The sequence below is a fragment of the Pyxicephalus adspersus genome, chromosome 12, assembly GCF_032062135.1.
Source record: "Pyxicephalus adspersus chromosome 12, UCB_Pads_2.0, whole genome shotgun sequence".
Taxonomy (NCBI): Eukaryota; Metazoa; Chordata; class Amphibia; order Anura; family Pyxicephalidae; genus Pyxicephalus; species Pyxicephalus adspersus.
Genome location: NC_092869.1, coordinates 15,953,564 through 15,976,627, shown reverse-complemented (window position 1 = coordinate 15,976,627; position 23,064 = coordinate 15,953,564). Strand labels below are relative to the sequence as shown.

Sequence of the window (23,064 nt, the reverse complement as noted above, 5' to 3'; positions counted from 1 at the left end):
GTATGACACTTTATCTGTATTTATGTTGTTATGTCATCAAAATGAATGTTTTGCATTGTTAGCATATTTACCAATACTAATTAGCTAATTGTTACATTATGTTACATATTGTTGATCAGGTTAAATATACTAATCTTCAATATAAATAACCCCTATTGTTCCTTCTCATAATATTCTACAACTCATTACCTCTACTCTTTCCCCTTCTTATTTTTTACATATTCTCTCAAATTGATTTGGGATAATTTTGCAGAACTATCCACCTTTATCATCCAGTGTTCTCCCCAGAAATTTTTTTCAGCCGGGTGGTAGGAAGCTGTGGCCGGGTGGTAAAAAAGGGGGTGTGGCAAAACACGGCAAATTTAGTGCTCCCAGTTGTTTATGCAATGGGTATCCAGTAACCTCTTATTGTTTCAGTGCCTTCACATGAAGGCTGAGCTGTGTGCAATCCTCTGAACGGATGACACAGAGCAGCCTGAGATCTGTGCATGCGAGGATGAGAGCTGCCGAGAGTTGGACGGGGTATTCAAATCAGCCGGGCGGAGCAACTGGCTAAAAACCTCTTGGGAGAACTATGATCATCACATATAAATTATTATTATTAGATCCTTTTACCTTTTTTAAATTTATGAGGCGCTCCTAATACATTTTCTTTTCCCCACTTCTTTGTCTCTTTTCCTTCCATTCCCGGGCTGCCTTAAGAGGGGCACGGCAACAATCCAAAGGAAGGCATCCCCTGGTAAAATTTTTTTACATCAGGGGAAAAAAATTCCTTCCTGATCCCGTCTGTAAGGTCTGTAAACATTTGGAATAGGCTCCATTAGGAAGTAGTTTTAGCAAGTACTATACATAGTAGGTTAGGTTGAAAAAAGACATAAGTCCATCAAGTTCAACCACTGAAGAAATATACATCCCAGATAAAAGACCCTATAGAACATAGTTAGTTCAAAGGAAAGCAAAAAAACCCTGGTACAATTTGCTTCAACAGGGGAAAAAAATTCCGTCCTGATCCCATGAGGCAATCGAATGTTCCCTGGATCAACAGTCCCTGTTATTTTTTTATTTTAAAGCCTTAATACCCAGTTATATCTGTTCTTCTAGAAAAGCATCCAGCTTTTTCTTAAAGCAATCTATAGTAGTTGCTGAAACTACTTCCTGAGGGAGCCGATTCCACATTTTCACAGACCTTACAGTGAAGAATCCCTTCCTTATCCGGAGCTTAAACTTCTTTTCCTCCAGATGCAAAGAGTGGCCTCTTGTTCTTTGTAATGATCTCAAAGTGAATAATGGGGAAAAGAGTTTTCTATATGGCTGTTTATATATTTATACAGGGTGATCATACCCCCCCTAAACGTTTCTTCTCAAGGGAGAATAGATTCAGTTCAGCTAATCTTTCCTCATAGCTGGGCTCCTCCATTCCTGGTAATAATTTAGTTGCCCTTCTCTGCATTCTCTCCAATTCAACAATGTCCTTTTTGTGAACTGGTGCCCCAAACTTGACTGCATATTCCAGATGTGGTCTGACCAATGCTTTGTACAGGGGCAGGATTATGTCTCCATCTCTGCAGTCTATTCCTCTTTAAACACAAGAAAGTACTTTGCTAGCTTTAGATATTGCAGCTTGGCATTGCATGTTGTTATTAGGTCTATGATCCACCAGAACCCCTGGATCCCTTTCCATTTCAGACTCCCCCAAATGTATTCCCCCAGACAGTATGAAGCATGCATGTTGTTACCTCCCAAGTGCATAACTTTACATTTATCTATTTTAAATGTCATTTGCCACTTGGCTGCCCAATCAAACAGTACATCCAAGTCTGCTTGTAGATTAAAAAACATCCTGTATTGCCTTAATTCCATTACATAGTTTGGTGTCATCTGCAAACTCAGAAATGGTACTTTTAATAACAAACTCTATATCTTTTTTAAATATGTTAAACAGTAAAGGTCCCAACACTGAACCCTGGGATACACCACTAATAACCTTGGACTCATTCAGACCTCATTCAGAGTATTAATAATTAATTACAACTCTCTGGATGCGGTCTTTAAGCCAGTTCTCTATCCATTTAAAGATTGACTTTTCTAAACCTATTGACCCCAATTTGCATATTAACCGTCTGTGGGGTACAGTGTCAAATGCTTTAGCAAAGTCCAAGTACACTATATCAACTGCTACTCCACTGTCTACTCGTTCACCTCATAAAAAGAGAGTAAATTTGTTTGACAACATCTGTCTTTCTTAAAGCCATGCTGACTATCACTTATAATATTATTTTCTAGCAGAAACTCCTCTATGTGTTTCTTTATCAAACTGTCTAAGACCTTTCCAACTATGGACGTTAAACTAACGGGTCTGTAGTTACCTGGTAATGACTTTTCTCCCTTTTTGAAGATAGGAACCACATTGGCCTTACGCCAAGCCATCTGTACCTTGCCAGTGACTAAAGAGTCTCTAAAAATTAGAAATAATTGGCTTTGAAATAACCGAGCTCAGCTCCTTGAGGACACATGGATGTATTCCATCAGGTCCTGGTGCTATGCCAACCTTAACTTTTCCAAGCTCAATCATATCAATTCTAGGCCATTGTGACTCATTTAAGGAAGCGGCATTGCTATTAAGAATTTGGACTTGAGCTCTGCTATTTTCTTTGTGTTCACAGAGCTAAAAAAAAAGTGTTTAGTAAATCTGCCATGTCTATATCCCCAGTTACCAACCCAGTGACATCCTTTAGGGGCCTACATGCTCCGATCAGATTGTTTTGCTATTAATATATTTTTAAAAATTTGGGGGTTTGCCTTACTTTTCTTTGCAATCTGTCTTTCATTTTGAAATTTTGCACATTGTATCTCCTCTTTACATCTTTTGTTATATTCTTTATAGTTTTTAAATGATGAAGATGATTCTTCATTTTTTATATTTTTGAATGCACTTTTCTTGTTCATTATGGCTTTTTTAACATCAGCTGTGAGCCACAAAGGTTTTAATTTTAGCCTCTTAAACTTATTTTCCAATGGAATATATTTCTCAGTGTGCTTTTGTAGAGCAGACTGGACACATTCCAATTTCTGTTCTGTGTTCTTTGTGGACAATAATGTCTCCATGTCCAAGTCATAGAGAGCTGCCCTTAATAATGGAAAATTTGCTCTCTTAAAATTAAATGTTTTTATCTTCCCTGTTTTTGCTTCCTGTTTACAACTTACACTAAATTAAATCATATTATGGTCACTGTTACCCTGATTCTCTTTTATATGAACATTTGTTATGTTAAGCTCTGCATTGTTAGAAAGAACTAGGTCCAGCAGAGTATCATTTCTAGTTGGGGCTTCTATAAACTCTACCATAAAATGATCTTGTATTAAATTCATGAATTTCCTCCCTTTTGCTGCTCCTGTAGTACCATTACTCCAGTCAATGTCAGGGTAGTTGAAATCTCCCATGATAAAAGCAATTTCTTCTTTTACATTTTAGATCACTTTTCACATACAGACACCACCACCCTTTCGTTTGACTCTGTCTTTATGAAAGAGACTATACCCAGGAATATTGACAGCCCAGTCATGTGAAGAACAAAGCCAGGATTCAGCAATGCAGACTAAGTCATAATCCTCCTCACTCATTAAGGCTTCCAACTCCCCTACTTTGTTTGCCAGAGTTCTAGCATTGGTGAATAGGCTCTTTAAACCATTGTTGCTTTTACCATCATTGTTTGCCAAATTCTTTAGTTTTTTCAGTACCACTAGTACTGCACAATCCAATGTTTGTTTTTAAGGACATTGTTTGTTGCTTCAAGAAAAAGCTAAATGCTTTTCTAGAAGTGCATAATTTAACTGGCTTTGAAGTTTTGAAATAAAGATAACAGAGACTGTTGATCCAGGAACCCGTCTGACCTTTCTGCCACCTTATTTGACTGTCCCACCCTCTCAGTCCTAGTCCTCCACCATTCCCATTAATCTTTCCCCTAGCATAGCAAACTCCCTTCCACCTAGGTGCAAATCATCGCTGGCATATGGGTGTAAAGTCAGCCCAGTGCTCCAGAAATCCAAACCCTTCCTTTCTACACCAGGATTTAAGCTATGCGTTTAGCTGTCTAAGCTCCCACTGCCTTTCCTGTGTTGCACATGACACAGGCATTATTCCAGAGAATATAACCTTAGAGGTCCTTTACTTCAACTTGAATTCTAGTTCTTTAAACTGATTTTTAAGGTACAAAAAAATCACAACAACTGTAGGATTTATGAGGAACAATCATTGTCTAATCCTTTTTCAACAAAGTGATGAATCAACTAGTGTCATGCTACTTACTAGACATAAATACCCTATCTTTATTCATTCAGGTCAAGAGGTAAAAATATAAAAAGAGAAGAATAGTGAATAATAGAAAGTAGGCATCCTAGGCTCTATTGGGTGGATCATATGCAATTGATAATATTAAGCATGAAATCATCCTAAGTGAAAATTACAATGTAAATATTGTATATATAGAGACATCTAAAAAGTTAAGTAACATATGTTCAGCAAATAGTGCCTTAAGTACTAAACAAGAAGGGTTTATAACTTAACATATTATTAAGACCCAGAGTATAATGGCTTGGAGATAAACTATCCATTTACATTTACACTGAAGTATTTTAACCTCAATATCTTCACCTACAGATCTCCATATAAGAAAATTTTATAAATGAGAAACCTGGTAAAGTACATTGCCCCAGACATTTCATTGATTGTTCAACATCTGGCATTATTTATTTGATCTCTTGTATTTGTGGGTCTTTCTATGTTGCAAAGACAAAAAGATTATACAGAAAGAGAAAGTATAAAATATTTCAGTTCCCTTTACCCCCTTGTATACATGGCTGTAGGGCCAACCAAACAATTTAAATCGATTTTGGCCTTCATTTGCAACTTAAAAGTCAAGGACCCAGAGGGCGGTTACATAAGTGTTATAGGCCTACTATGCGACTCACAATTGTCACTCATGCTAGGCTTCGTAATAGCAAGCAGCTACCCTTTTTCCACAAGCTGTTCTGTGAACTGCAGACTTGCCAGAAGAGCACAGTAATAAAGAGTGGAGACTCAAACATGATAGTGCACCCACACCTGAATAGAAAGCAAGCCTCTTCTCCCCCTGCACCAGTGTTTTTTCATCTGGCCCAGGATGTGTTTCCTAAACTTTTATACAGACACAACCTCGTAGATAGCTGGAGGGAACTACATCCCCGGCAGCAAGACTATACACACTATTCCCATCCTCACAAGGCCCCTGATTCATCATTAAAATCCGCGATCGCTGGAAGCGCGATAATACGCGCGACCAGCGATCGCGGATTACCGCGGTCCGGGACTTGAGTGCGCGCGTACAATCGCATCCTGAATCTGCCGGCCGGATTCCTGCCATGCGCAATAGGAGTCGCGAATCTGCCAATTAAGGCAATTACATTTCAGCTGCGCAATTAAGGAGGATCTAAGCACAATGGTGAGATCATAGGCCAGTAAAAAGCTGTCGGATAAGCGCGGCTCCGTGCGCGAGCTTTTCCGGTTGTTGAATAGCGCGATCGCGCACGATTCCGGATCGCTAATACGAATGCGCGACCGATAATCCGATTTTGCTTGATGAATCAGGGGCAAGGTATGGTCTAGGACTGACCTTACCCTTGTCTCTTCTCTTCTTCTACGCCAAGTTATGGAGTGCAACTCCTTCCGATCTTATGGTCGCACCATGATGCAGTCCACTCTCTCCTCAGTCTGTGACAAACCCAAAGTGCATGGATGGACCCTAAATAACTCTCTTCTGAGTGATTCAGACATCCTTGTCAATCTTGAGCAGCAGCTACGGGACTACTTCGCAATGCCACCCTTGAAATATTTATAGGCACCCTCTGTAACTTGCATATGACAGTGATTAGGGGCATTATGACCCAGGTGTCCCACAAAAAGAAGTTAAGATCGGTAAGACAAGTAGAACTGGAGCTCTGTTTTCAACCTCTCACTGAACAGGTGAAACACACCCTGTCAGACACTTTGCATAAACAACTGGAGGTGGCGCGGCCAGAGCTAGAACTCTGTCTAAATAACCAAGCAGAAAAGCACCTCTATTGGGTTAGTAACAAGTATTATTTTAAAGGGAATAACCGCAGCCAATCATATGCGGTATCTGGCTAAGACCCATAAGTTAGATCTTTTACATATACCCAATCATGGCCCCACTAGTCATCCCCTCAAAATTATGCAGGAGTTTTAGACCCGGCTCTGTGATCTCTATGCCAATCAAAATACTACCCTGCACTTGACACATCTTAACACACCGTGCCCATCAGCATGAAAACCCCAGAAATGCTACTCTCTCTGAATATAAGAAAGGCTTTCGACATGGTATCATAGACATAGCTACATCTCCTCCTGCAGCAATGTGGTTTTGGCCCAAATTTCCAATATCTGTTCTTTACGCTGACCTAAAGGGCGTTTGTTCAATATGTGGGATATAGTACGGCATTCTTCCCCATTTCAAGAGGGGTCAGGCAGGAATGCCTGTTATCCCCACTCCTTTTTGCTCTGGTTATTAAGCCTTTGGCATTCTCTATCAGGGTCTACCCGAATATGAGGAGATTGGAGGTTGTAGAGTACCACCACAAAATATCTGTTCGCAGATGATGTAATCTGGTTTGTTACTAACCCTGCGATATATGCTTTCTAAATCAAGCAAAACTTTGGGATGCATTTTAAAGGTGATGGGGCTATGTGTCAACCATAATGGGTCCCGTGCACTGAATTTATGCATGATGTCACAGATCCCTGCGGGTCCAGGGGATCTGTGCCTCCTTCAGTGCCACCCACCATTCACTCCCCCGCTGCCAGCACCAGCTCTGCTAAGGCATCATCTCAGCTCACTTCCTGGTCTAGGTCATGTGACTACCAGTCAGCCGCTCCACTACCTCTGAGAACTAAAGTGTTTCACAGATGCACTCCCTCTGTTGGTGGAGATGTGAACACCACCAACCTCTAGTCTCCAGTACCCCCTCTGATGGTTGGATAGGATGCAGCAGGTCACATGACTTCATTTATCACATGACCTGCCCTTAAAAGGAAGTGAAGGGCAACAGAAAGTTGACTGAACAAGGAGTTCCTTTGGCTCTGCTTCCAGGTTCCTGTTGTTCTCTTGTTCCTGACTCTTTGTGTATTGACCTCGGCTTGATATGGACTACTCCTGATCGCTGTCTGCCCTGACCTCGGCTTGACATTGACTACTCCTGATCACTGCCTGCCCTGACCTCTGGCTTCCCTGACTACTCTCTGCTCCTCGTTCTGGTACCACATCTTGTTTCTGCCGTCAGCAGTCACCTGCCTCTGCGTGCACAGTGGCCGCAACCTGCCAATTGCTCGCAGTGCAACACCCTCACCTCTAGAGGCTCTGGTGAAGACCGGACAGCTGCTTAGACTCTGCGCCCTGTGCACGTCTCTATCAACCGAGCTGGTGACACAGAGGGTCCACCATCCTGTCTTGCAGCTACCGTGACACCTGTCTGATCACCTTGTGAATTCAAAGCAACTTCCCCTATCATTGGCATCTGGAAGTCTCCCCTACCTAGGTGTTTAACCGCAACATATGACTTCACATTCGCTGTGAATTACATCTCTCTGTTGAATTCTACAGTTTCCACGTTGGAACCATGGAAGAAATACCAAACCTCCTGGTTTAGCAGAATTGCATCCTTCAAGATGACAGCATTACCCAGGCTGCTTTACATATTTCAGGTACTTCCACTGATCAATGCCCTGCAGAAAGCCTTTCTGAAGTTCGAATAGGGTAACTTCAGGCCAAGAGTAGCAAAAAGAAATATGTACCTTTTGAAGCCACAAGGCAAGATAGCAGTCCCAAACATAAGATGCTGCTACCAGGTGGCACAGGTAGCCTCACTGTCATCATACCATGCGGGTGAACGCACCTTTGTGGTAGACATAGAGGCCTCCCAGATAGCACCAAAAGTTATAGACACTTTGCTCCGGACTCCCCCCAGCACTACAGGGAATGATCAAGAACCCCTTCCTGAATCACTCCCTCGAGGTGTGGGATGGGGTCAAACGAATAGGTGATCCTATGGCAACCGTGGTCCACAACCCTGTCTTTAAACCGGGGTTTGACAACACAGCTCTCCTTACATGGTGGCTTTTCAGGGGATTTCACACGGTCTGCAGTCTAAGTGAAATGGAGTGTGATCTTGGTCTTCTTTAACCTCCCTGGCGGTCTTATTATGTCAGTATTTTAATGTCAAAAGCTGTACATTGTTTTGCATGGAAATTTATTGTTTAATATTGTAGGCCTGTAATTCTTTGGAATCACTCCCGGGTATGATAAAGTTTGAAACACAAATCATAAATTATAGAATAATAAATAACTATAAATAATAATTTTAAAAAATAATGAAATATCCAATAACAATAAATTTAATTCAATAATTTGATCAAATAAAAAACACTGAAATTTGTCCATATAGGGGTGCAATATTATTGATAAATTAGTAGACACTGCATATTGGTCTAGTAGACATCTAAACAGGGTAAATTTTGAAACATGGGACTGCACAAACTCCGACGTCACAATCAGGACAGTAAAACCTGGTTTCCTTTCTGATCTTCCTTCCACTGTCATCTCACTTCGAGCAACAAACCACGCACATCCTTGTAGGTCCTGCCTTTACTCTCCCTGGTGGGATGTAGTCCATGAAGTGACGACCAGTCAGACGTTAAGGGTTGACAACTGCAACAGCACGAGGTCCAGGTCTTTTCACAGCCATTGATGGTGTTTGATGGTTCAGGACAATACATTCGGAAACTTTCCAAATGAAGTCAAAATGACTCACAGGCCTGTCACTATATTGTTTGTAGAGAATTTAGGCATTCCATAAGCATTTGTCAAAAAGATGCATTTCTGAAGATCTTCTTGTAGTACATCTTTTGCTGTTTCCTCATTGCTGGGTAAAATGTCATTGCTTGATCAGCCCAGTTGACACCTCCCATGGTGTTATTGTAGTCTATCACTACTTGTGGCTTCATGATATCTTTCCCACCTTTTGTGAGTACCATAACAGTGGGGGCATTATGGACTGTACTCATTAGGCACACATCTTGTGTACCAAGATGGCATGTTTCGCCGGTTAGCCCAGTTCTATACGCATCTGTTTTGTGTTGCAGAAGAAACTCAGAAGTTCAGGAAAAGTATAAAAGTTGTCGGTTATGACACAATAACCCTGATTTAGCAATGGCTCAATGAGTGAGAGAACAGAAGATGTTGCCATTCCATAGTTGCTGTATTTTGGGTTGAATTTTGTTCCTTTTCCAGTGTATAGGACTAAATTCCAAATGTAGCCAGTTGCTGATTCGCACAGCAAGTAGGATTTTACGCCAAATCCCGCTCTCTTTGATGCAATGTATTTTTTAGAATCATTTGAGATACTTCCACTGGGTAACATCAGTAGACAAAGTGTTAGAGTTGGCCTATTGGGCTCCAGTCTCTCCCCTTCACCCCCCTCTCCTTTCTCACCTCCCCACATATCTCCCAGCTGAAACCACACCCACCTGGATTTTTATGTTGAAATCCTAGTAATGCCCACTACTAAAAAATGTAAGTGATAGGCCAAAAAATATATCATGGGTATCCCCAGTTTCTAAGGAAACTTTATTAGCGATAAGGGCGGCTTACAGAGGGTCCTTAGAAAGCTATTCAAAGATACTGTAACATGCTTCTGGACTCTAGGCGTTGTTTGGAGTCTGGACATGATATGTCTGGTGTAATGTATTATTCACCCCACTGTTGTACTTTGGATGATTTGTGTATTTTATTTTTGTACTTTTGTATTGGTTACTCAATAAAAATAATTAAAAATAAATAGAGAATGTATGAGCACACTTACTCCTTTACTAGTGTCAAAATCACATTCCCTATAAGCTTCCACGTAGCGACAAGACAACTACAATCCGAATGCTATCAGCTTCTTTACTAAGAACAGTGGTGCCCAATCTTCCTACTGGTTCCTACATTTCTAGTTGTCAGCAAACCTCTGTTCCAGAGAAATTGGGGTTCACCAAAAGTAAGCATCCAGGTATGTGTAACAGGCAACCCACCACCCGCTCAGTCCCTTGCACCCCAGTGTCTGCAGATTTGACTCCAGGTGGCAGTGAGTGGTACTGAGCATCTCCCCCTAGACAGGGTTCTATGGCATGAGGAAGGGGTAACCGCACCACAACCTCACCGCCAATCTGAACGCATCCTTGAAGTTTTGTGAGAAGAAGTATATATTTAGGGCATCACAGCACAAAGCAAATTGACAGTACCCTAATGCTCATTGCCATGGAAGTGGCCTCCGGGGTCCCTAATATGCAAACTCAGTTGGGGGACCTAATTCTGAAATAGCCCCCCTTAATGTGAAAAAATCCCTGTCTGTTATTAGGATTTTATGCTTGTGCCCATATCTGGCAACTTGGTATGTTTTGGGGGGTGCTGAAATTTGGTAACAGCTCTCAGGATCCTCTGTGTACCCTAAAATGTCACATTTCTATGACACTCAGTGTAGGAGATTTTAAGGTTTTATACCTGTGGATAATAACAGTTCTATGGACACAGCTCTCATGCTGCTGCTGGGATTATCTCACAGTACAAAGTAGGCGGGGAGCAGCCACAGCTGATTGCCAGGTCTATAGTAAATGCCAATTCTCAGGGAGCTAACACTGAGCATGCTCAGGAAGCTTCCTCACCTGGAAGCACATTCTCATAGGGAAACATAGGAGATGCATGCACCCCATCCCCCACAAGACAAGTAACAGAGAGCAGAGAGGAAATGAGGAGAGGGCCGGATTTGGCAGCCATAGGTTGGGCACCCTAGGCTTGGAACATATCCCCTCAATTCACGAAGTATGGAGTAAGTGTGCTCATAAATTCTCTTTTTGAACACTCTTTTTGTCTTCATGTTATTTATTGATTTTGCATAAATGTGCCTATTATGTCTTCTCTCCTTGTCTATGTTCCTCTTTATTCACTCTCAGTGCACTGTTCCATAACATATCCCCCCATTAGTAGCTGATCAGACCTCATCCTATGATCCAATCTTCATTTACACCTTACACTCATTATCACTTGTCACATGCATCACTTGTCTTTACAAACAATAATACATATTACCCTCATGACATCTTTCCTATAAACATACTCGTTATTCACACAAATCCACTTCTTAAGACACTCTGCATATATTACACTGTATGCACTAACATCTAACATTTCAATATTCCAACCTAAAATATTGGCTCTTCTATTCCACTTTATTTTGATATATAGTACTGTAATGCTTTCAACATATTCCCTGGGGTAACATGTTGGCGAAAAAAGTCAAGCCACGAGACAATATTCCTGTCATTATTGAGATTCCTTTGTATAGTAAAATGGTCCTACTTAACATGAATTGTCTAATGGGAAGGACCACTCTACTAGTTCATATATAACCAATTCACTACTTTTGGTAATGTACTATCTAATATATTAATGAATTGCCGCTAAAAAAACCCAGCCTCTCTGAGTCTTTGTTTAAATCGATTACTTCTTTTACTGGCAATTAAATACAACAGGGTATCAGATAAACTAGTAGACAGGGTTCAGCCTATAGATTCCCTGATTATCAACAGGATGAACACATTCAATACTAGACAGGTCAATCACAGACAACAGTGTTTCAACATCAGCAAAAGCAAAATAATTTTTGATCTGCCACTTTAAGGAAAAAAACTGATATATTCCAGAAAGTACTTTCTAGGGTAGTCATGCAAAAAAAACAAAACAAAAAAAAACTCTAACAGTACACTTTATATGCCTCAGCTAAGAGTATAGGTAAATGTACTGAGGTCCATAATGCACAATATCCAGAAAATTCATAAAGACAAACAAGACAAGAAGCAATTAACCACCTGAGCGTTACACTGATTTCTAGATTTCTGTTCCAAAAGCGTCACAGGTTTTCATGAAAATTTTTTTTTTAAATTGTAGACCTGTAACTTACAGAAATATGTCCGAATAGGGTTCTAGTAGATATCATGAATATAGGATTTTAGTGTAGGCGAAAAAATACGGGCTTAACCAAAATAGCAAAAATATTTAGTGCGAGAAATTACGGGCTTAGCGGTTAGGGGGTTAAACATAGCTGCGCTGATCAGTATGGCCTTAGCATTATGCCAGGGTTCCAGCAGCTACAGGAGGTGAACCAATATTGGCAACATACACTAAAAAGCCACAAACTCTTGGATGTGTTAAGCATGTTTATGGCAAGTGATTGCATACACAGCACAGCATAGAACAGTGAATAGCGCAAAAACCCCTAAACATACAGTGACAGAAAACTTTATACAATTAGAAAGAATAGTAGGAGCAGGATTTCAAAGGTCAAGTGGCCAGAGCAATAGCAAAGTTTCAGGTACAAATACACAGATTCAATGCCAAAGCAGAGTGAGACACATGAAGCCAGAATATAAAGGCCTAAAAAATACAAAGCTGCAGATATTTGTAGTTGTAGTTTAAAACACCTGCAAAGTAAAAGGTGTAATTAAAAGAAATAAACCCAAAACCAAAAAAATCACACACCTTCAATCCCGCAGAGCAGTCGATCTGTCAGGAGTTTTCTTCCATCGGGTCCCGTGTCATCCCAGTATCCGTCTTCGGGTCAGCGCAAAAGGTCCTCTCCTCTTCCTGGTTCTTCTTCCTAGGTCACCCGATCTTGCACTGTGCAGGCGCTAGATCAGGTGACGTAGATGGGAAAAACTTGTGCTCCCATTCATTCTCAATGAATAGGGTGGTGCTGCACTCTTTTTTAAAAAAAAAAAATAAAGGGTGTTGCATTTTAAAAACACAAACAGAATTTTTACATTAACCACCTAGCCGTTAAGCCCGACCTTCGTACGGGCAAAAAAAAATGGCTAGGATGGTTAAGCCCGTATTTTTTCACATCCTTACCTCCATGGTCCCGCTGTGCACATCCAGCGTCGTTTTCCTATTCCAGCGTCGTTTTCCTATTCCAGCGTCGTTTTCCTATTCCAGCGTCGTTTTCCTATTCCAGCGTCGTCCTCCGTCCATCGTCGTCCGTCGATCTCTCTCTCCAGCGTCGGGTGCCAGCGGGACCGGTAAGATGCCGGCCGGTATCTTGTGTTCCGCCGCCTGGCATCTTGTGTTCCGCCGCCGGCATCTTACCTGGTCCCGCTGATCGTCCACGTCCTTCTTTGTCCAGCGCCGGATGATCTCTGAAACAAGAAGCCATCCAGCGGAGAAAAAAAAAAACGGACGGCTCCTCCCTGCGTGCGTGATGACGTCGGCGCGTGTGCGGGAAATTCAAATTGAAACGCATTCATTCATTTTGTATTGGATTCAATACAAACTCTTGTATTCAATCCAATACAAAATAATTTAAATAAATACAAAGTTTGTAATTGGTAAATTCAAACTGTCATTTTGTATTGGATTGAATACAAACTCCTGTATCCAATCCAATACAAAATAATTTAAATAAATACAAAGTTTGTAATTGGTAAATTCAAACTGTCATTTTGTATTGGATTGAATACAAACTCCTGTATCCAATCCAATACAAAATAATTTAAATAAATACAAAGTTTGTAATTGGTAAATTCAAACGCTCATTTTGTATTGGATTGAATACAAACTCCAGTATCCAATCCAATACAAAAAAATAAAAAAAAATAAAAGTAAATACATTTTTTATATTCATATTATCTACTAGAACCCCTGTTCGGACATATTTCTGTAAGTTACAGGTCTACAATTTAAAAAAAAAATTTCATGAAAAACAGTGGATCACTTTTGGTACAGAAATCTAGACCTCAGTGTAACGCTCAGGTGGTTAAATAAAAGGGTTGTCTACCCTTTTATGTAAAGTGAAAATTCTGAGTTTACATTGTAAGTTGCAGAAAGCCTCCTGCTGGATGCCAGTGGAAGCACATATAAGACATCCAGAACCACAATGCCACCAGCAGGCGACATGGGAAGCTGCATGTTTACTGACAATGCTTTATATACAGCTGGCAAATGTGGAGGCTTTAACCATTTCACTACCAGAACTGTAACTAATATAGTTAGGGCAGTACTGGTATGTAAACAAACAAAATATTAACTGTCTTTTTTTAGAAGTTTATGACCTCCATCCTACCTGTTAGAATATTAAGATCCATCACTGATTTCCCTTGTGTTGTATATTCCTAGAAGGGTTCAGCCTTGATGGGTTCAAGGTTCAGGTTCAGAACCCTGGCTGCTACAGCTTTGGGAGAGTGCTAATGGAGTAAAGGGAAGACTATCATGATCTAAGAATTTGTAGTTGTCACCTTTAGCAGATCCTGTCAATCCATAATGCATTCATCAGCACCCAAGAGACATAAATAAAAATAGGTGAAACAAAGAATCAAATAAAATATTTATGTTCAGTATGTATGTAATGTTTGAGGAACTTTGAGCAATCATTGGGCCAAGATGTTTGCAAAAAATGTAATACATTGTTCTGGCAGCCCTTTTTATTTATTTTTTTTTTACACACTAGATATCATCTGTAGACTGGCATACCCAGGAAGGTCCATGTGCCAGGTTGAATGTATAACCCTGCTGAATGTGTAAACTAGGAGTTTGCATCTAACCAATCCTAGTTCTGAAAAACTGCTGTAACTGATTGATGCATGACTCAAAATCAGGAACCAATCAGCATGGTTCCCAATCGTGATCACCATAGCAGGCAGGTGAAAAAAGTAAAAAAAAAAAAATATTAGGAGTATGTCATCAGTACACCAGACTCTTTCATGAAGACTACATATACTTCTGTCAAAAGAGTGGATCTTTCTATAAAAACCTTGAGTGCTGGTGACACTATGAATGTTGCATACATTTCCAGTAGTTTGATCTTTACAGCATTTTTATGATGGTTAATTCTGATAAATTCTTTTTATAGTAGAATATGTTTATCAACTATGCCAGCAAATCACAGTTATTACTAAAATAATTTTTTATACTCTTATTCAGCATTTTCTACACATTCACCCTACACAGAGAAAGAAATACAATCTAAGAAATTATCATAGTGAGTGAAAAGTCATTTTAGAAAATAAATGTTTGATAAAAATATATATACATGTGTAAATACCAAAAAGGCAGGGATTTTTTTACACCTTTGTCTATTTGTTAGAACATAATTTAAAAAGAAAAATAGTAAAAAGTAAAATAGTTATTAAAACACTAAAACAAATTTTAGTTCCCTAAAACAAACAAAAAATGATATGGTAAAAATGATTTAGTTAGGCAGTCAATTAAAAATTCCTTAGCATTAGTGCAGCATTCAGGGGTGGGCACCAGTGAATATTTACACTGTTTATAAGTATGTCTTTACGAATATGTTTTATATATGATGAGGATACATTTAAATATATTTGATCAATAAATATTTGTTATATTGTTAAAGGCAAGGACACCGTTAAAATGGGATGGCAAGTTTCTAAAGAATATTTATATCTATATCATTTTTTAAAACCTTTAAGCCTTCAAAATTGATGTTCAGTTGTCAGCTGCTAGTACAGGGATGGCACTAGTATTATTAAGTAAATGCTGAGCTACAATGTCAAACCGTCCACCTTCTAAACACAAAAAAGAAATGAAGCACAATCAGAATATTTAATCACTGTACTGTTTTTTTTCGCTGAATATGAAGCAGTCGTGGGTGTTTAATGGTTCCATTACATAATCCAGGCTAGAAAGACACCCTTGGTATTACTCTTTTTTTTGTCCATTCATACCCATATGTTCCGAAAAATCTATTCAAAATGATATAACTACTTTGGGCTATGATTTTTTAAAAATATTTATCTGAATGTTTTCCATAACTGCAAAGTCTGCCTGTGATAGACTACACCTTTATAAACATCCACCTGATAAAGCCATTCAAATCCTAACAAACACAATTTTTTTTTAGAAGACATCACTAATCTAATTGTACATACAACGTTACACGGTGCTTTTAGTGTATAAAAAGCCAAATAAAGCCCAAGTACATGAATCACCGTCATGTTCTACAAAACAATCTTGTGTATTTCAACTCTCTAAACCATGGCAATACATTCGAGCTACATTTCATAATTTAACTCATAACATACTCTAAATACACATACATTTCCCCATAATTCAACAAAATATATATCGATACATTTACGGCTAGGCAAATTTAAAAAAAAACACGTCTTTCATCTGTGCCCGACACATACGGGGTAATAAAATGTTGTAACAGTCCTTTTTTGAATTACAACTAGACCTAAGGTTAAATACAATGTCATGTCAACGGTAAATATTTCAACACATAATTAAAATATCAAAAGCTAAGATGACTTGCCGATTTAAAATAAACACTTCTTACCGAAATACACAGTTTTGTCACATTTAGGACATTGAGACGCCATGGTTACTTGTTTAGCCGAGCTTCTGATGCAGTATCAATGCAGCTTCTGTTCTGCCTCAACAATAACAGATGTATGAAGGCAAGAGATCTCAGCCACGCCTTTTACTTGCTTATCTAATAGAGTGCTACAGTGCCAGATTGACGTATGTTCTTCCTAATGGTTATAGACCAAGCTGCCATAAAAAAGATTAACTGCACAAACACTTATTATGTCGATCTGTTAGTATATGTAATGATATGTCAAAAGGCTAGCTTTTTATGTCTGTGCTGGTGATATGTCCACCTCTTTTGCTCACGGTGACGACCCAGAATAGTAGAAATATATTTTTACTCTGATAAGGCTTCAATAAATCATAGTTTTCTAACACTAAGCATTTTCACTTTTTATGTAAAGTGGATAACCCTTAAATGTAAAGAAAAAATGGCATTTATTTTTTATAAGTGCAACACCCTTTTGCAGCACCTCTTCAATCAAGAATGGGGGCGCAGAGACTCCAGGGATACCTACGTCAAGCATCCTGGGAGGCTCTGGGTGCTCCTTCTGCACATGCCTTACTCTTGGGCATGCATAGAAGGGGAATTTTTCTACTAAGGGAAAGAGATGCCGATCTCACACATATGACAAAGGAATGTCATATTCCCTGTTTTATAAACAGGGCCAATTGTCCATTCCTGTTTCTTCCATTCTGTTGCTTAGACTCTGCGCCCCATGCATCTCTCTGACAACTGGGCTGGTGACACCTAGGGTCGCATTGTTTACACTTGTTCTCCCCCTAGGTATAACCCCAGGACCAGATGGCTTACCAGCAGAACTATACAAACACCTGAACCTTACCTTTCTCCGCTACTGAAGGACGTTTTTAATAATATACTTTTCCATCAATCTCCTTTTCCCACCTTTAACGAAGCCCTACATTTCCATCAATCCCCTTTTCCTGCCTTTACCAAAGCCCATACATCCCCCATCCCAAAACCGTGTAAAGACCCTGAGCTACCATCTTCCTATAGACCCATTGCCCTATTGAATACTGATTACAAAATCATGGCAAACCACCTGCAACCCATCCTCCCTTCTCTCCTCAGGAACAACCAGCTAGGATTCCCCACGCCTCCTCAGGAAAATCCTCCCCTAAAGCAAAAATCACATTTTGTTAAGTCTTGACACTGAAAATAAAATGGTCCTATTTACACACCCTGCTCCCCCATCGCCTAATCAGTTCTTACTGAGTTCTTCTGTAGTTCTTCAAACTACATCCAATTTCTTTACACTAATCCCACCACCTAGCTCATAGCGAACAACCAGCTGTCCCACATGTTGTTTGCACATGCAAGGAGGTACTCGCCAGGGCTGTCTTTTGTCCCTACTTCTCTTTAACCTTGCTCTTGATCCACTTCTACGCCTCCTCACCTCCGACCTCCACTTCTCAGGGATCTCTTTTGGCAACACCAAAGTTAAGATCATGGCCTTTACTGACGAGATCCTTCTTTTTATCTCCGACCCCCTAACATCTCTTCCAGCCACTATAAATCTTCTATCCCTTTTTGGTCCAATTTAAGGTTATTACATTTATTTAAACAAATCTGTGGCCCTTTATCTATATTATAAAATTAAACCAGCCTGGCACTCTCGGTTCCCCTTCCAATAGGCTAAAACAAGCTTTAGATACCTTGGTGTCTAGGTCCCCAAGAACCCATCATGTCTTTATGAGTCTAACTACACCCCGGCCCTGAGGACCATTCAGGTTTTCTTTAAATCCTGGTCCTCACTCCCACTCTCCTTTATGGGTTAAAGAGCTCTCATAAAAATGTTAGCTTTCCCCGGACTGCTGTTCCTTCTCCAAGCCCTGCCTCTCCACCTGCCACCAAAAGAAATCAAACACATTATTCGTCTGTTTGGGCATTTCATAAAGGGAATAAAGCATTCCAAGATCCGACGATCTGTCCTGCATCAACCAGTTTCCAATGGAGGCCTTAACCTAGCCAATATTGCATTATTTAAGAAAGCAGCCCTCCTGCGCATTTTAAAAGATTGGCTCCATGGCTCTTCCTTTTACACCAACCTCAACATCAATACTGCATAAAACCCACCCTACACTCTTCATCTCCATAAAGAGCTTGATCCCTCGACAAGTAAACTTTCCCTAGCAGCAATACAAAGCAATACCAAAGGGTGTCACACAAGTGATTTATCAAAGCTCCCCAAGGCTGTAGAGAATACACTTTCATAAGTGAAGCTGGGTGACTCAGCAAACCTGTAATGGATCTGGTCCAGGATTGAAAACATTTGCTAAACAAATAGATAAAGACTTTTAGGAAATCCATTCCAGATTTGCTGGATTACCCAGCTTTACTGATAAAAGTGTATCTTCTCCAGATTGGAGAGCTTTATTAAATCAGGGCCAATCTCTTTGCTTTTTTCCAGCTATGTGATTATTGCACCAAATTTGCCCGCACTTTGGTTGCTTGGTGCAACCTGCTGGACACCATGCTGTTGAATCCCACCTCCCCTTCCAGGGCAATCTCTAAATTCTATCACTTCCTCAGCAATGATGTAGACTACAATGATTTGACCTCAGGCCTAGTGGGTTGGGGCCAATATTTTCTCACATTAGCTCACGTTCAACTTTGCTAAATATGCTAAGAGTATCCTGGAAATCAATACCTTCTGTACAATACAGTGAGATATTCTTTAAATGATTTCATAAAGCATACATTTCTCCATTGAGAGCACACCACATGGGTCTGTCTGACTCTAGTATTTGCTTAAATGTGGAGCCACACAAGCATATCTATATCACATATTTGGTGCTGCCCCCTAATTAAACATTTTTGGAGACAAGTCGCCCATTCAGCTGCAACTAATCAGCTTTTTGCCTTTCACCCCTGAATGGGCAATATTTAGTATGGTCGTGGCAATGGCATCTTTTCACCAAACAACAAACAAATCTTACCAGAACCTTAGAAGGTGACCTCCCCATCTACCCTTAATGGCCATTTGTTATTGTATTCACATGCAATAGTTTGTTAAAAAAATGTTTAAAACAATTTTTAAAAAAGAGATTTGTTGAGGGAAGCCCCAGGGAAGCTGTTCAGGGGTTGGATTTACCGGGAAACTGCAAGAGTAGGGTGGGGCACATTCCCAGTAAAATTCTGGGTCCTGCATTTTACTGAGGCTCACAAGCCTATTTAGCAAACCTGGTGCTAAGCAGCAGTGGCTGTGAATGTGTGAGCCAGACTATCTGTAACTGTGAAAAGAGAAAAGCGGTGTTAGGACTCCGGATTCTGCAGTTTGTTTGTTTTCTTTACTAGCAAGGAGGCTGTTTTTCAGGACTGTTGTGTTGCTGAAACCACCCCTTCGAGGGGTGTTTTGTTGAAAACTTGTTTTGTTGATTTGCCTTTTTTGTTCAATAAACATGGGCAAGAGCCCTAAAAAGACGCTTATGCCTGGGGTTGACTTATTGCCAGCCTGCTATTTGGTGCTAATGCTCACAGATTGTAGTGATGGGACAGGACCACCATATATGTTCCCATGTGCTATTGTCTGCATACTTGGAAGCATAAGGTTGATGTGAGCCTATGTAGCCTGTCAAAGTACCATCTCATGAGGGTGTGACAAGGTGTCCCATGGCTTGGGCCACTTGATCGCCAGGCACTTCCGCTCCACTAACGCGTAATTTTTTTCAGCCCCTGTCAGTTTCCTGCTTGGAAAAACTACAGGATGATCCTCTCCATTATTACCCTGGGACAGGACCGCCCCACTCCTACGTCTGAAGCATCAGTTTGAACCACAAATTCTTGTGAAAAATCGGTTGACACCAAAACGAGCCATCGGCACAGTGCCATTTTTAGATCCAGGAACGCTTTTTCTGTTCCCTCATTCCATTTATTCATTACTGACTTGCGGCCTTTGGTCAGATCAGAAAGGGGGGCTGCTATGGTTGAAAAAAATGGGAACGAATCGTCGGTAGTAGCCGACGATCCCTAAAAAGGCTCAGACCTCCTTCTTGGTGAGGGGACAGGGCCAGTTCTGAATTCACCATTCCCCTACCCACAATGTATCCTAGGTACTTTCCCTCCTTAAACCCAATGGCACATTTTTCAGGGTTTACCGTGAACCCTCCTTTTCCCAGACTATCCAGTACTGCCCGGATATTCGGCAAGTGAGTCTCCCAGTCTCTGCTAAAAATTACGATATCATCGAGATAGACTGATGCATATGCGTGATAGGGGGTAACAGCTTGTCCATGGCCCGTTGGAATGTGGCAGGGGCAGTCTGCAAGCTGAATGGCATCCTTTTATACTGGAAATGACTGTCTGGCATAGAGAAAGCAGTTTTCTTGCGGGCCTCTTAGGTCAAGGGTATCTGCCAATACCCATTGGCCAAATCCAGTGTGGTGATAAAGCGCTAATATAATCTAATCTCTCTATTAATTCATCTATTTGAGGCATGGGATACCCATCAAACCTTGATATCCCATTAAACTTCCAGAAGTCATTGCAAAATCGTAGGGTCCCATTGGGCTTCAGAAACAATACGATGGGACTGGACCACTCCCTCTGTAGATCCTCAGTGACCCCAAGTTCTAAGATCCTTATAACTATGACTATATAACTAAGATTTTTTTCTGTTAAAATATCATGTTCGATTAGATGGGTGAGCCCATTTGTCTGATCTCAAACAAATACCTTAATACTGCCAACATCCCTACAAGTCAGATACATGAAAAAGCAATTTGTGTTCAAGGGACTTTAAAGGCAGTTCTATATATGTCATAAGGTACCTCAAACATACAAAGTAATGATAATAATGAAAACACATCTTCTATTAAATACAATAAGATAAAAACAAGGAGAGGAGTGGGAATTTCAATAAAATGCCCAGTGCACAGTACCAGGCTGGTATCTATATCATCAATGTGTTATGGTGAGTTCTGATAATCCAACATGTTTTACAGAATAATTCCCTTCATCAGGGATTATACATACACAGAACCTCAAATAAATAGACCACACTATATTATAAACCAAGCAAATATTTAATTGCTTTGTATCACCATTTTTCACATTCCATATATAGTATAATTAGTATACTTTTCAAGAATCAAGCAAAGAATAGTTATGATGTCATATCATAAGCAAAGAATAGTTATGATGTCTCTAATATAGCTACATACCAAAATGTAATATCAGGTGTAACTAAGCCTTGCAAGGGATGAAAATATGGGGAAAGAGAGGACCCCCTCCAACAGCATAGGAGAAAGGCACTCAAATCAGGACCAACAGATGTTTCCAATAGCTTTTTTCTCTTCTCTATCATGTAAGAACTCAATAGGAATTGATCAGCAACTGTAAACATTTAGATAGTGATGCCATCAGTACCAATATCAATATATGTCCATGTATAAATAAGGATCCCCCAGGAATATAATATGATTATAGGATGGGCAATAAAGAGAGAATTACTTACATTTCATAAACTAGAAGGTCCAAGAATGAAGGTCCCTTCCAGCTGTTATCATTACTTTGTTATCATTATTATCATTACTTTGTATGTTTGAGTTACCTTAAGACATATATTGAACTGCCTTTAAAGTCCCATGAACACAAATTGCTTTTTCATATATCTTTAGTTTACTTCCCTAACTTTTTCCACCACCTCAAAAGGCCCCTGCCACCGGGCCAGGAATTTACTTTTCACAGTGGGTATAATACAGCTACCCAGTCTCCCATCTGTAATTGTCTTAGTCTGGCCCCTCTATTGTATATGCGGCTTTGGGTCTCTTGGGCACTCGAGATGTCATTGACCAAGAGCATGACCGTGGCAATCCGTTCCTGCAACTGGGAAACAAACTGTACTACATTATAATGGGGACTGGTCTCGCTCTCCCATGTTTCCTTCACCAGATCGAGTAATCTCCTAGGCCGTCGCCCGTATACCAATTCAAACAGGGAAAATCCCATGGAAGCCTGGGGAACTTTTTTAATGGCGAAGAGAATAACCTGGAGTAGGCAGTCCCAATTTTCCCATCTTTTTGTACCACCATTTTCAATATTAATTTTAGTGTTTTATTGAACCTCTCTACCAGGTCATCTGTCTGCGGGTGGTAGACAGAGGTTTGCAACTGTTTAATGTTAAATAGCTTGCATACATCCGCCATTACTTTAGACATAAAGGGAGTACCCTGGTCTGTGAGGATTTCCCAGGGGAAACCTGTCCGAGTGAACATGTTGAACAATTCCTGAGCTATGGCTTTTGGGTGAGGATAGCCTCTGGATAGCGAGTTGCATAATCTAGAATCACTAGGATGTGTTGATGCCCCTTAGCTGACTTTACCAGGGGCCCCTCACAATCCATAACTATTCGCTCAAAGGGAGTTTCAATTATAGGTAATGGCACCAAGGGGTTATGGAAATGTGCCATATCATGTGTGATACGAGCTTCAGTTTTGAGTTTTTTCAGCCCCCAGGTGACCCCCTAATACCTCATAATGCACCATTCCCAGAATTATCCTCCTATACTGCTGGGGTACAAGCAACTGTTCAACCCTCTGCTCGCGGACTCTGGTAACCTGGTACAATAAATCT

The 23,064-nt window shown here is 40.2% G+C and overlaps 1 protein-coding gene across 5 annotated transcripts in view; it reads right to left on the bottom strand.

Annotated features, from left to right (window-relative positions):
• Positions 1–16,562, bottom strand: part of LOC140342623 (cysteine-rich protein 2-like) — a 155,599-nt gene extending 139,037 nt beyond the window's left edge. For 4 of the 5 annotated variants that reach the window (XM_072428882.1, XM_072428883.1, XM_072428888.1 and 1 more), the window contains exon 1: positions 16,438–16,562. In XM_072428882.1, coding sequence (XP_072284983.1) covers positions 16,438–16,480 — 43 coding nt within the window. In that variant the 5' untranslated portion in view covers positions 16,481–16,562. The remainder of the gene's footprint in view (positions 1–16,437) is intronic. The other variant, XM_072428885.1, reaches the window with a different exon arrangement.
• Between the last annotated feature and the right edge of the window lie 6,502 nt (positions 16,563–23,064).